This window comes from Manihot esculenta, chromosome 15, assembly GCF_001659605.2.
Source record: "Manihot esculenta cultivar AM560-2 chromosome 15, M.esculenta_v8, whole genome shotgun sequence".
Classification (NCBI taxonomy): domain Eukaryota; kingdom Viridiplantae; phylum Streptophyta; class Magnoliopsida; order Malpighiales; family Euphorbiaceae; genus Manihot; species Manihot esculenta.
In genome coordinates this window covers 5,557,939-5,571,913 of record NC_035175.2, presented here as the reverse complement: position 1 = coordinate 5,571,913, position 13,975 = coordinate 5,557,939, and the positions used below count along the sequence as shown (strand labels likewise).

The window sequence follows — 13,975 nt, the reverse complement described above, 5'->3', positions numbered from 1 at the left end:
TAATTTTAAGAGTCTCAAAAATTAAAATATATAGAAAATATTTTCTTTTATATGTTTTTTTGTAAAATAAAAAGAGCTTAAATCTCCGCTTATTATTTTTTATTGTATTTTCAGTCATTAGATAAAGAATATTAGCTCTTATTTTGAGTTTAGATGACCGGATGAGAGATTGTAGGTAAGAAATTTGAGAATTTATCAATCGGCCAAGTTGGAGGAGATGCGGGTGTATCACTGGAAGAAAACCTCAGGAACAACTGCATTTTGAATTATCATAATTATTTATCACTAATGATGAATTAGTTAATTTGACATAGTTATTCAAAATAAAATCAATAATTAATTTGTGTATGTTTTCATATATGAAGGTCAACCATGAGATGTGCTGCTCCTTTGCTGCCTCGTAAAAAAAATATCTAAGATGTTCGATACGGTTCAAAGTTTCAACACTGGCAAACGGTGACGTTTTAAAGCATATTAGTAGTGTCCTGTAACTGAAGGCAGCGAATCAATGGACCCGCGAGTGATCACTCGATGTCGCTAGACCCAGAAAAGGAGATAGAGCAGAGAGAGACAGTGCAGCATTGAGAAGAAAGCAATGGTGAATGCTCTCAATTTTATCTATCATCAAACTTCACCGCCTCTGCTCCAATGGTACTCCTCTTATCCTCCTATGATTCCCAGGTACGGCTACTAAAATCTCACACCCATGCTCCATTCATTGTTACTTCGTGTTGAATTTTGTTTTGTTTTGTTTTTCCCCGATTCCATTTATTGTTTTGCTTGCTTTTATGAACTGGGCTTATCTTTCTTTCTTCTTCTTTTTTTTTTTTAAATTTTTTATTTGTAGATATGAGTTTGTGGGTTGTACTTTCACGAGAATTTCTTTGGCTACTCATCATCAATTCTGGGGTTTGGTTAATTATGCTTGTTTTGTTGCTTAGAAAGCGTGAGAAAATAATGAGCAACTGGGTGTGGCTGGATTACTCTGACAATGATATTCAGTCATCATACTACTCCTTTCTGGAACAAAATTGTTACTAGAATATTGCATCTCTCAAAATGACAAAGCACTTGGAGATCTTGTAAAGTTAGAATGCATTGGTTTGCATATTTATAATTTGTAATTTGTAATTTTTCCCTTTTCTTTTATAGGAAAGCACCTGGAAAGATTGTCTCAAAATGCTCAGTCTCAAAATGCTCGCTTGAGAATCCTATCCCAAGTACGGTTGTTGTTAGACGTGTGCTATCTGGGCTTGTTGCCTCGTTATTTTTTCTCAACCAAACAAATCAGGTTAATTGGTTATATTTCTTTTAGTGCTCTCTGCTGTTACCTAGGCATTTTTCAATCATGCTTTGAAAGTCTAAATTTGTAGGAGAGCTATATCTCTGATGTGGTAAGGACACGAGTGTTTCATATGCAGGACATAAAGTAGAATGTGGAATGTCAATTTTCTAAAAAGATCCAAACTCTAAGATAGTTTAGAATCCATATGCCATTGCTCAAATTCCATACCAAAGCTCAAAAATTTGCTCAGAAAAGATGTTTATGTTGTGGGCTCTTAAATTTTAGGTTCCCTACCTCGCAGCTGACTTTTTCCCTTCTTTTCTTCCCAGAAGTTTGGTTCATGCCTGCTTCTTAGATATATTACTCTTCCTTTAGGGTAAAGTTGATACAGGTTGATTCAACATTAGTCCTCTTCTTTTGAGGTAGACTGGATATAGGTTGATTCCATAGAAAAATGTCGTGAGTGAACTCATCAAAATATGTGGTCTTTCTGTGTTTGAAGGATACAAATCATATAAATAATGAGTGTGAGCTCCCTCTGAGATAAGTCCTCTTTTTTCTTATCAGGTTGTTGCATCAGATTTGTCTCATTTCCACAATATTTGCCAGCTTGCAAGTGCTGCAGACAATAAAGTTACCCTTCCACTTGATGAGAGTTCTGGTGAAAGAAGTGGGAAGCTGATGATGATGAGAGGTATGTCGGCTAAGGATTTTGACCCAGTCAGGTATTCAGGAAGGTGGTTTGAAGTTGCTTCTCTCAAACGTGGATTTGCTGGACAAGGTCAAGAAGACTGCCATTGTACCCAGGTAAATGCTAGGAACATTTATGGTTTTAGTTTTAATGAATATGTTTACCCATTGTAATTGCTTTACTTGCTAAATGAAAACCCTAATTTCTCAATTTTCATGTAACATTGTATACTTGGACATCAAATTTTTTGAAGCTGTATGGTGGGCAATGTCAGATATGCTTTGTATGTGTGTGTCTATATAAACATTAGACTCTGGCAAATATTTGTACTTCACAGATTGGTCTCCTGGTGGTGGATGTGAAAAATCTAGTTCTTTCCTAGTCGCAAAAAAAAAAAAAAAAAGCCTTTGCTGTTTCTCATCTTTATTTAACTCTCTCAAATCTTTAGGCCTAAAATTATATGATCCTAACGTGTGCGATTACACTGGCAGGGCGTGTATACATTTGATATGCAGGCACCAGCTATTCAGGTTGATACTTTTTGTGTTCATGGAGGCCCTGATGGATACATTACTGGCATAAGGGGAAAGGTCCAATGTTTGGCAGAGGACGACTTGGAGAAGAATGAAACTGAGCTAGAAAAGCAAGAGATGATTAAAGAGAAGTGTTACCTTCGGTTTCCAACATTGCCATTTATCCCCAAGGAGCCTTATGATGTGATTGCTACCGACTATGACAACTTCGCTCTTGTCTCTGGAGCGAAGGACAAGAGTTTTATTCAGGTAATTACAACTTTGAAGAAGATATAGAGCATGTAATATCTGGGTTAACGACATTATTGATCATCTAATTAAGTTCATGTGGTTCATAAAGTATATAATATTCAGCTAAATGAAAAGTACATCAAGAGAACACTTGATTGATGTTTATCATGTTAGTATCAGGGGATCACTATTGATCATATAAACTCTTGCCATTGGCAAACAATAGTTTTTCTTGTTGACATGCTGAAGTTTAGGAACCTTGAGAAAATGCTGTTTGGTGATTACAAAGAGCTTAGGGATGCAGCAGCTATAACTAGTGCATGATATATTTTGGCATAAATGTTTCAGATATATTCAAGGAGACCTGATCCTGGACCTGAATTCATAGAGAAATACAAATCATACTTGGCAAACTTCGGATATGATCCTAGCAAAATCAAGGATACCCCACAAGATTGTGAAGTTATGTCCAACAGCCAGTTAGCTGCCATGATGTCTATGTCCGGGATGCAACAGGCCTTAACAAATCAATTCCCTGACCTAGAACTAAAGGCACCTATTGCATTTAACCCCTTTACAAGTGTGTTTGACACTTTGAAGAAGCTTCTTGAACTCTATTTCAAATAGAAAAAATAAACTTCTGTGCTGTTTATTATACAGTAAAAATGTAATGAATTAAACTATTATATGTAATAGTAAATTTTAACAATATGATTAATTTGTTTACACTATTAAAATCTCATAAACTAAATAATTTCTCATTTAAAAAAAGCAAATTACGATTTTAGTCAAAATCTTAGAACATTAATTTCTTTTGTAGAATATTAGAACATTAGAAATTACCCAAAAATATAAGACTTATGCTGGGACTAATAACGAAGCCCTTGGGTTTTGGACAAGTACGAGGCCCATTACTGTGGAGCCTTCATAAAAAAAAAGTACTAGGCCCATTCACAGTGGAGGGGAGTTCTTCCTCATTTTCTTTTTCCAATGTAGAATCATCTCGGCGGAATAGAGGAAGACCAAGGCGTAGTTCTGTCAGTCTTCATAAAGAAGTTCTAGAGGCAATGAAACTCTCCTTTTCAATCACAAAATCAGCCCCCAAGCCCACCCCTAAATCCTCCTCTGAAATCGATACCGTTAGCTTAACACAAACTAATGACACTGTAAAAGAATACGTCACCGAATTTGATCCCTCGAAAACCCTAGTCAACTCCAATCGGAATCTCATCATCCCCCCGAAAGAGAACGAATGGAGACCCCACAAACGAATGAAGAACCTCGACCTCCTCCCCACTCTTCAGTCCGACCCCGAAGGCCTTCGCTTCGAGGGCGAGGATGATAAGGGTATTTCCTACGGCCTCAATGTTCGGCAGCAAAGCAGCTCCGACGGGAACAAGGCCGATGGTGACCAAGGAATCAAAGCTCACCGTACAGCAGCTGAGAATTTATTGTTGGAAAAGCTGAAGTATGATCTCCAGCGGTTACCGGAGGATCGAGGATTTGAGGAGTTTTAAGGATGTGCCGGTGGAAGGGTTTGGTGCTTGTTTGCTGGCTGGGTATGGTTGGCCTGAAGGCGGAGGTATCGGAAAAAAATGCTAAGGAAGATGTCAAAGTCGAGCAATACCACAAGAGAACTGATAAGGAAGGATTAGGCTTTGTTCCTCCTGCTTCTAATACTACTAATACTAGTGTTAGAGATAGAGATAGTTTAAATGAGAGGAAGATAGGGAGAGACAGAGATGACCAGAATGATGATTTCTTTGGTAAATATGTCAGAGTTATTGCCGGTGGAAGAGATATTATGGGGTTGAAGGGTAGAATTTCAAAGAGATTAGATGATGGTCGGGTTGTTTTGAAGCTTTCAGGAAGTGATAAGGAACTTAAACTGCATATTTCTGATATTGCTGATTTGGGCTCTAAAGAAGAAGAGAGGTGTTTGATGAAGTTGAAAGCTTTACAGATAGAAAGCAAGTAATCGAAGTATAGGGAAAAGCGCATTACTGAATCAAGTAAAGAAAACAGAGGACTGTGAGGAGAGACACCGGTCAAGAGAAAGATGAAAGAAAACGGTGGCTTAGAAATCACATTCGAGTCGGAATTATAAGCAAGGACCTGAAAGGAGGCAGATTTTATTTGAAAAAGGGGGAGGTGGTAGATGTGATTGGTCCACATGTATGTGATATAACCATGGGTGAGACTAAGGAGTTGGTAGAAGGAGTAGATGAGGATCTTCTGGAGACTGCATTACCACGTCGTGGGGGTCCCGTCGTTGTTCTGTATGGGAAGCGTAGGGGGATGTATGGTAATTTGGTTGAGAGGGATTTGGACCAAGAGACTGGAGTTGCGCAAGATGCTGATACTCATGAATTACTCTGTCAAACTTGAACAAATTGCCGAGTACGTTGAGGATCACAGTGACATTGGGTATTAATGTTCTTGGAGCCTTTTTTGTTCTTGCTGCCAATAGTTACTTTTTGATGCCGGGCTTGAGTGTCTCTGTTGATAAATAATTCTTTTCACTCTTTCTACTCGCTTAAGGAATTTATTTTTTGTCATGTTGTTATTGCTCTTGTTACTTATTTGATTTTATATGAGATGATTGTTTTTTCCGCCTTGTGCATAAGCCAGTTCTAGTTTTGGATTATCTGAAATTTTAGATCTATTGAACAGCTCATACAAATTCATGTTTAACCTTCTAGAGTAATAGTTTGGAAATGCAATGAAAATTTCATTTTGTGTTGGACATGCTTGTCCCACTTTTTATATTTACAAAGAGGTAATTGGTTGTACAAGGTCAAAAGGCTTGGAAAACTCTAAGGCTGCTATTACTATACTTTGTTTTGAGCTAGTAATTTTTTCAAGTCTTTAAAGGTCTCCCGTGGTTTCATTTACAGGCATCTTGAGGTTGCTATTTTTGCCTCCCTCCAATATTTCAAGCCAATCAAAGATTTCATTGCTCAACTTCATGATTTCCAGCAAACTGATCCATATTCTATCTTATCATTTATCATGTACATTTATATATTAGAAGATTAAATTTGATGGACATTCAATTTTATAAAATGATGCAGCAAGATGTAATTTAACTGACAGATTGATCAAGTCCAACAGAATAAAAACTATGAGATTCTTTTAATTTTAAGTGTAGATTTTGAAGGAACTAGGGCATCCTACATAGCTACACCTGAGATCAAATAGAAAAGGGCAAATAACAAAAGGTAGATGTGCCTAGGATGACTTGCTTCTGATTCTTGAGTATTATATCTTCGATGTTTTGTGCATATCCACAAGTGTTGCTGATGGGATTGCAGAAGCAGTAATTAACTATTTATTTAGCTAGGAGCAGGAGGTGGTTTGATTGGATTCATGTTTTGCTAATTTTCCTTAATATGTCAAAGAACTTTGGAATCTTTTTTGTTTCTGCTTGTTAACTCTCGTTAGAGCTTGGGGATGCAGGAATTATGCTTAGAGTCTAACTATAAATTCGATTTGTAACTTAAAAAGTATGTTTCTGGCATTATTTTTTCAGATATTTGAGGTGACCTGACTCTGGACCTAAATTCCTAGAGAAACCACAAAGCTAGCTTGGTCAACATTGGTATGCCATGCAGAATCAACAATAGCACCAGTCTCGAAGTGCTCACAAGTCTTAAAGTGATGTCCAACAATCAGATAGAAGATATGATTTCTATATTTGGGAAGGAGCTGTTCCAGATGTGTTGCTGACCTAAATTGAGCTTAACTCCGAGACCAGCGTGGTTGGCTCTTTTATTTCAAGCTGAAAATGCAATGATGTGCAGTATAGCCTGCTTTAGTGCTTTGGCATTCCACACAGAGCTATAGATACGGAGTTTATTCTTACTGCCAGTGATCTTCGCCAGTGTTTTCCAGCTGGGACCAATGATCTTCCTACATCATGGTCAACAGAGAAAACCGTTGCCTTATTGGATATGGTTACAAGATGCAATGCCTTCATCCTAGGCTGAGCTTGAAGTATTTGTTCTTTCCAAGGTTTCTAACCTCCACTCTTAGTAGTTCGGACCTTGACAATGAAGGTGTGTAGGTCTTCTTGGGTAACTTCAGCAATTAGAAGGTCTGCGTGTGAAACCTGGGATGAGCCGGTTGATTGTAGTCTTGCTTCGTTTATGCAACTACAAACCTGACCTAGAAGCTGTTCTTTTGGTGTTTTTGTAGTGGATCCCAAGAATCTTGTAGCTTGTTAAATTATTGTCCGTAGGAATATGAATTTTTTTGGAAAAATGTTTCAAAATCATCTTTGTAAGATCTGCAATTACTTAAATTCAGTCGAGAAATCTTCTCGTCTTTTACAATTTCGTTGATTACGAGGACAGGAACAGAATGCATAGGAGGGCATTAACTATTAAAGAATTGTCCTCTGTATAGCCGAAGTGCACATTAAATATGTGAAGTCCGAGCATACATCAATACACTTAAAATGACTCTGACTCGGATCATCCCTTCAATTTTCATTTTACCATCAAAACGTTGTCTTATATTTCTTGGCAAAAGAAAAGACTAAATGGTCAAACTCACAGATAGCTTGATATGTCTTCGCCCATTAAAAAAACAAAGGAAAAACAGATAGCCTGAGAAGATGCAAGCAAATGGATTGGCAGATTTATCTTAATCAATAATCATGCCTTTTGAACTGAAAACTCGAGGATGAATTCCCTGATTTCTTCATTGGCTCTATCAAGAGCGGTCCTTCCATCTGCATCCTTCACAGTATAATTTGCTCCAGCTCTTAATAACTCTTCAATTTTTGGTTTGTCACCTTCTGAAGCAGCCAACATTAATAAGATGTCTACTGGATGAATATTTTGACTTAGGAGAGCCTCCATCTTATCATATGAACCTTCCACAGCGAGCATCCCCATGTAGTTAAAGTACTGTAATTTATGAAATGGTTTTTCAGTCAACACAGCATTTTCACAAATCTTAACTTAGTTGGTACATGCATATACAATGCAATGGCTCTCTTTATCTCATGAAGCAAACCCATATAGTAAATGTTTTATGGCCTCTGATTAAGCAATATGCTGCCTAAAGCCAAAGGTACATTGTTGAATTCTTTTCGTCTGGTTTTGAAATATCTATTTCTTATTTTTAAATATTTAATTTCAGTTTTATCATATATTTTTTATTTTTTATTTTGAGTTTCCTTTTATTTTCCAACAGAAACATAAAGCAATATTTAGAAAAAAGTGTAGAGACAAATCCTTTATCCTTAATCCTTACTACATTGATCCTCATGACTAGGCAATTGAAAACTAAAATAAATCCACCATAATTGAAGAATACGGCAATTTAAGCATAGATCAGAAAGCTACTCCAATCCCAAAAACAATTAATCAGCAACAAAACCGCAATCGTGAAATGAAATCCAAAGCTTGAAATCTATAATTCCAAACACTTCTAAATAGAAATAAGGAGAGAGAGGGAGAGAACCTGCTCAACATCATCTCTATCAAAGTCATCACGGGATTGGCTGCCATAAATTCCAGCTCCTTCAGCATCAACACCATTTTTACCAAACTTGAACCAGCACTTTGCTCTCGAGCCATTGGAGGGTCCAATTCTGCAGGGTCTTACCCAACCACCTGTGTTTTGGATACCCAGAAACTGGGAACTGAATTTGGCCAAAAAAGGTTGAGATTTTTTAGGTTCGGAAGTGAAGGGGAGGTGAGTTGTGCATAATGGTATTGAGGCCATTACTACGTTTCGCGATAACCAACAAAATTCAAGGAACTGATGTCCTATCCTATCCACTCGACTCGAGTGTTTCCATTGGAAGGGTGATAGGGTGGAAAGGATAAAGTGCGCACATGTCCACGTTATTCAGTGATTGATTCGTCAAAATCCAAGATCACCCTTTTTCCTTACTTAATAGTAAGCAGATCGAGTGGTTCACAATTATTTTCATGTTGGGAAGCATATATGATGTGTGGAAACTCGCAAAACCATGGATTATCAACTCGTAATGGCAACTTGATTGATTGTCTAAAACATTGTTTGACTAATGTAATGCATAGATGAAATGAAGAATTATGATTTTTGTTTGGGTAAATTACAATCAAGTCTCTTAATTTAAGAAAATTCATTAATTTTATTTCTATTTTAAAATTATTCGATTTAAATATTTTTATATTTTATAAAATTAATTTTTTTAATTTTTTATTAAAAAAATTCATTAATCTTTTTAGATATGTATTATTTAGCTTCTATAATTTTAATTATATATATTATTTTTCTTTTTTTTTTTAATTTTCTTGAAGAAATTGAGTGAGTGCAGTTCACTTTTTAACTCCTAAATATAGCATATCTTTGGGGGTACAACGAAGGTTTTTAATGTATTCTGTAAAATTCATGTATAAAATAAGGGGGAAATTATTATTAAATCCCTAAAAGCACTCAAAATTGATGCACCAACCTAAATCATACGCCATTCCCTTGCCATTGAAGACATGAAAAGAAGCAACAGCCTGTTAATAGACAAGAACGAAGTTGCCCCTCTTAGGATGTTATGGTTTTTCAAATAACATGTGAATCATAACCATGAGGTTAAAAGAAAAAAAAAATTGTAGTGGCTAGCAAATGAAATGAATTGACAGCAACTACATGAAATAAAAAAAAAAAAAGAAAAGAAAATGTCAATATCTAATCTTTTTAAATAGGGAAGAATCTAATACTCTTCACTTCAGATAAAGAACATGAGGTAATGAATCCATGTAAAAACACTGAAATAGATAGAGCCAATCACTACATGCCCCAGACAAGACAAGCATAAGTATAAATCTAGCACCATAACCACACAAGTCCCTGAAGACATGGAAGCACAGACTCCTGTAGATATAGGCACTCAAGGAACCATTGGGTCTCTCATAATGCAAGAACTCAGGCATTTCAGCCAACTACAATTACGCTGTCCAGAAAGCTCTCAGAAGCCCAACTCCCATACCACTGGAACAGCCTCAACTAGTAGGGGTCAATCCAAACCCACTCTTGGATCTGTGGTAACAACCCCAAAAAAGAAAAAGAAAGGAAGAAGCAGCAGCAGCAGCAGCAGGCTTCTACCAAGCATATGTTCTATGGTGGAAGTTTCAAACAACCACCGGCCAACTGGGATTTCAGACTTCAGTTACAGGAATCTGAAATCTGATGCCAAGAACTTGCAAGTTTAGACAATGGTCTCTGATAGCTTTGAGAAACCAAGCTTCTTGAGTTTGCTGGTTATAGGGCTTGTCCATGTCTTATCTGGCTGACCACACTTTATGTCCACAACTTCCACAATGTTAGTTCCTTTCTTTCTGGTTTTGTCCCTACTGATATTTCTCTCCAATGTTAAATTCTCAGAACGGAGCATCGGCATTCGATGGGCACTTCTGTTGTAGCTTTTCATCTTCTGAGCTGTTTCAGGGCTTCCATGTTTATTACTGCTGCTACTAGCACTAGTACTCGCTTCGCCTAATGATTTCTTTGCTCGTAGTCCTCTAGGAGTAGTCACACTACAAGGAACTGAGACAGGATCAGTCTTAGGCTTATCTTGATGAGATAGTGATGCCTGTGATGCAGATTTAATGGATTCCAGTTCCCTTGTCATGAGTGCACTGATTGTTCCTGTGGTTCCCACCTTGATGGATCGACCGCTGCCCTTGATAGCCTCTAGGTTCTGAACCATGTCGTCTATCTGTACAGTTTCAAGCAAAAATCTGAAGCGTTCTTTTAACAGAGTAGTTCTTACTCTTCAAAGCTTGTAGTGAACAAATGAGTTTCCAGGAATATATGGCATGCATCTTAAAACCAAAACATAAAACATATCCTTCACATCAGAGCTTATCACTGAACAAAACTCACATTTGAGAGCATGAGCAAGCTCAAATGAACTCAAGAAACAAAATTTTCATGAAAGTAATGATAGATTCTGCAGGAAAATACAAAATCCTCGTCTGTTCAACACGATAAGGTCCCAAGGCTGGAAATTAGTCATAGTTATCTTAATGAGTAGCCCAGAACCAGAACAAGGAATAAAACCAAGTGTTGTTCATCACAATAAATGGTAAAGCAAGGAATTAGCTTCAGGAAGTAACAAATCCAGAGTGAACAGTTCATCAAAAGATCCCCTTTAGAGCAACAAGAATCCATAAAGCATACCCACAACCAATTCAACAGTTATATTCAAGAAACAAAGGAGAAATTCAAAAATGGATCTTGGAAACACACACATATGCTTAGCAGATTCAAAATGTTGCATCAAGTCCCTTCATTTGAAAAGAAGGAATCATATGTATCAACACTTTAATACAAAAAGAAAATCAGATCCATCAATCCATGCGTCAAGTTTACTACAACCCAGCGATAATAACAAGGATTCAGAAACCAAGTCACTAAAATAACATCATGAAATTTGTAATAGTCATCAAAAGCAAAGTCTTAAGGCACCGAAACCCAGCAACCAATAATCATTATATCTAAAATAAGACTCAAAATTTCATGCTCCTTCAGCAGTAAATCCAGAAACTGCCTTGAAACACAGAGGAACCCGCAAGTAATCTGTAATCAAAGCACAAAAGAGCCAAATGCAGAGCACAGTCATAGAGATGGAGATTAAAAAGCATACCCACAAGAATTCTAAGGTTGTTGGAGATGACGAGAATGAATCTGTAGCGAACAGGAAGAAGAGACAAAACCCATACTCTTTTTGGAAGCTTTAATAGCCATTAGAAGATCCTTGAAAAGAGTTTAAGGGTTAATCAGCACGTGTGATAAGGGATAATGTCACTCCTAAAAGAGCAAATCCAATGAAATTTGTAATGAAAATCTCTCTTCCCAAAGTGTTTTTGTCTTATTTACTAGTGGTGCCAATAATGGAGGAGTGGGTGTGTGGGAAAATAATTGAATACTTTATTCTTTAAAACGCTACTTATAATTTTAGGAAAATAAAAATGAAATTGACTATTTAATTCTTTTATTTTAAAAAAAAACCATTCATATTTTTCAATAATGAATTATTTAATATTTTTATAAAATATCAATAATTATAAAATAACTAAATATTACTATTTATAATTAATTCGTACAATTTTAATATGTAATTATTTATTTTTTATAATTTTAAAGTTGCAATAATTTAATTTTTAAATTTTTTAAGACTCTGATTAATCCTTGTAATTTATAAAATGAATTATATAGTTAACTATTTAAAAAATATAAGAACTAATTAATTTAATAATTTTTTTAAATATAATAATAAAGCAAATTATTTTATTAAATCACAATAATTTTTCATAATCTTATATAAAAATGAGTTTGATGTATAATAATTATGTATAATAAATTTAGAGTCTATATGGTAAATATATAAATATTTAATGTAATAGTAATTAATATAATCAGATCATTTTTAAATTAAAAGTAATAAATTCTATATAATTATTGAAAATTCTTACCATAGGAAAAATTACCTTTTAGCTTTTGAAATTTAATGTAATTAACACTTTTATCCCTCTATATTAGTGACTCAATACTTAAGTGTCTCACTTTTTTTCTGTCCAAAATGATAGTTCTTCCGTTTAAATTCATAGTCCTTTCATTCAAAATAGTCATTTGAGCTAATTGACCCTCACTAAAAGTCCATCTATTTCAATATCACAAAATCCAAACTCAATGTCTTTTCATTGTAGATTCTTTTTCTTCTTCCTTGTATTATTTCTCCAACTCTCCATCTCTAAATCACTGATCTCTAGCAGCTCGTGGTGCTCTTTATGTTGCTCGAATTCTTTATGGTCAATTCAATCCTACAAATGGCATTGGTCTAGCAAACAGAAGCTTGACTTTCTTTGGTGATAAACTCTATGCACTTGGTGAGTCTGATCTACATTACGATGTGCATTTAACATCAAATGGAGATATTAAGACTCTGGGTCGCCATGATTTTGATGGAAATTTATTTTTAAGCATGACTGCTCACCCCAAGATATATTTTCAGACCAGTGAAACCTTTGCTTTCCGATATGGTCCTGTTCCTCCATTCTTAACATACTTTTAGCTCGATTCAAATGGAAATAAACAGCCAAATGTGCCTATATTTTCCATGGTGAATCTATCTTTCATTCATGACTTTGCTATCAGCAAAAAGTATGCTATATTTGTAGACATTCAAATTGGGATGAACCCTATGGAGATTATCTTTGGGGGAGGCTCCCAAGAAATGAAATTCATAAAGCCTCCAAGTGTTTTTGCCGTGGATCACTAGCTCCACGCCAATATGCTACTGCTGTTTAGGTAACGCGAAGGACGGGTATGAGTTAGCCATATGAGTAACTAACCTAGTAGGTTGGCCGGATTGGTTCTCTCCGTCTATGAAATTGCATTTGGCTCACCATCAACATATGAATTAAAGTAGCAGCAATTTCAATTTCAGTATAAAAAATCTCGCAGCAGTTTCACCAATTGATTTGATTGACCACCCAGTAGAGGTAGTAGCAAAGTCAGTGGTTTCCTCGATTCGAAACCAGATTCGAGACCAGCATTCTCGCCTGTTAGAGAAATCAATCTGTAATCCGGAGAATTATCTCCAGGGGTAAGAATCAGAGTCATCCCTCAATATGCAACTAACGAAACAGAAATGAGATGGTTCGATGTGCCTGGATTCAACGTAATACACTCCTTCATTGCATGGGATGAAAAAGACGCCTTAGTGATTTTGGCACTCAATATTTTATCAATTGAATATACTCTTGAGAGAATGGAACTTATCTATGCATTTGGTGGAAAAGGTGAGAATAAACTTAAAAACAGACATAGTTACAAGAGAAGAAAGATAGAAAAGAGAGAAAAAAAGAGGATAATCAACAATGGTCTAAAGGAAACATAGAAGATATAAAAGAGAAGAAAGGTGGAGATATTTAACATTGAGGGGTTTTAACAAGTTCATTAAGTCCATTTTTAGAAAAAATTCTCAGCTCTCACTTTTGATTTCTTTGACCAAATGACTATTTTGTACATAAGAACCATGAATTTGGACGAAAAAGAGAGGGAGAGACTTAAGTGTTGGGTCACCAAATTATAGAGATAAAAATATTAATTACGTTAAAACTCATAAATTAAAAAGTAATTTTTTCTAATATATAAATATTTAATTAATAAGAAATTTAGTATTATAATTTTAATTAAATAATTCTTTGGTTTTATATAGATATAATTTTTTATTCC

General features: G+C 35.6%; 3 protein-coding genes and 2 pseudogenes across 3 annotated transcripts; 3 read left to right on the top strand and 2 right to left on the bottom strand.

Annotated features, from left to right (window-relative positions):
- The first annotated feature begins 488 nt into the window (after positions 1-488).
- Positions 489-3,469, top strand: LOC110600999 (chloroplastic lipocalin). The gene is made up of 5 exons (XM_021737966.2): positions 489-681; positions 1,153-1,291; positions 1,853-2,092; positions 2,468-2,758; positions 3,089-3,469. Exons 1-5 carry the CDS (start codon positions 596-598, stop codon positions 3,365-3,367), a joined length of 1,035 nt encoding a protein of 344 aa, XP_021593658.1. The 5' UTR covers positions 489-595; the 3' UTR covers positions 3,368-3,469.
- Positions 3,470-3,522: 53 nt separating this feature from the next.
- Positions 3,523-5,486, top strand: LOC110600997 (annotated as a pseudogene).
- A 1,631-nt stretch (positions 5,487-7,117) lies between these two features.
- On the bottom strand, positions 7,118-8,556 carry LOC110601000 (protein LHCP TRANSLOCATION DEFECT). Its single transcript, XM_021737967.2, has 2 exons — positions 8,213-8,556; positions 7,118-7,653 (listed from the first exon to the last, which is right to left on the bottom strand). The coding sequence occupies exons 1-2, from the start codon at positions 8,474-8,476 to the stop codon at positions 7,399-7,401; spliced, it is 519 nt and encodes a 172-aa protein (XP_021593659.1). The 5' UTR covers positions 8,477-8,556; the 3' UTR covers positions 7,118-7,398.
- Positions 8,557-9,402: 846 nt separating this feature from the next.
- On the bottom strand, positions 9,403-11,591 carry LOC110600965. Its single transcript, XM_021737921.2, has 2 exons — positions 11,382-11,591; positions 9,403-10,451 (listed from the first exon to the last, which is right to left on the bottom strand). The coding sequence occupies exon 2, from the start codon at positions 10,440-10,442 to the stop codon at positions 9,942-9,944; it is 501 nt and encodes a 166-aa protein (XP_021593613.1). The 5' UTR covers positions 10,443-10,451; positions 11,382-11,591; the 3' UTR covers positions 9,403-9,941.
- Positions 11,592-12,719: 1,128 nt separating this feature from the next.
- On the top strand, positions 12,720-13,587 carry LOC110601582 (annotated as a pseudogene).
- Positions 13,588-13,975: the final 388 nt, after the last annotated feature.

Bases quoted from the DNA above. Each gene is read 5' to 3' on its own strand.
- LOC110600999 (XM_021737966.2), top strand. From the start codon at position 596: ATGGTGAATGCTCTCAATTTTATCTATCATCAAACTTCACCGCCTCTG. The intron at 682-1,152 runs GTACGGCTACTA...TTTCTTTTATAG, and splicing joins TATCCTCCTATGATTCCCAG to GAAAGCACCTGGAAAGATTG. The intron at 2,093-2,467 runs GTAAATGCTAGG...TTACACTGGCAG, and splicing joins AAGACTGCCATTGTACCCAG to GGCGTGTATACATTTGATAT.
- LOC110601000 (XM_021737967.2), bottom strand. From the start codon at position 8,476: ATGGCCTCAATACCATTATGCACAACTCACCTCCCCTTCACTTCCGAA. The intron at 7,654-8,212 runs GTTCTCTCCCTC...CATAAATTACAG, and splicing joins ATAGAGATGATGTTGAGCAG to TACTTTAACTACATGGGGAT.
- LOC110600965 (XM_021737921.2), bottom strand. From the start codon at position 10,442: ATGGTTCAGAACCTAGAGGCTATCAAGGGCAGCGGTCGATCCATCAAG.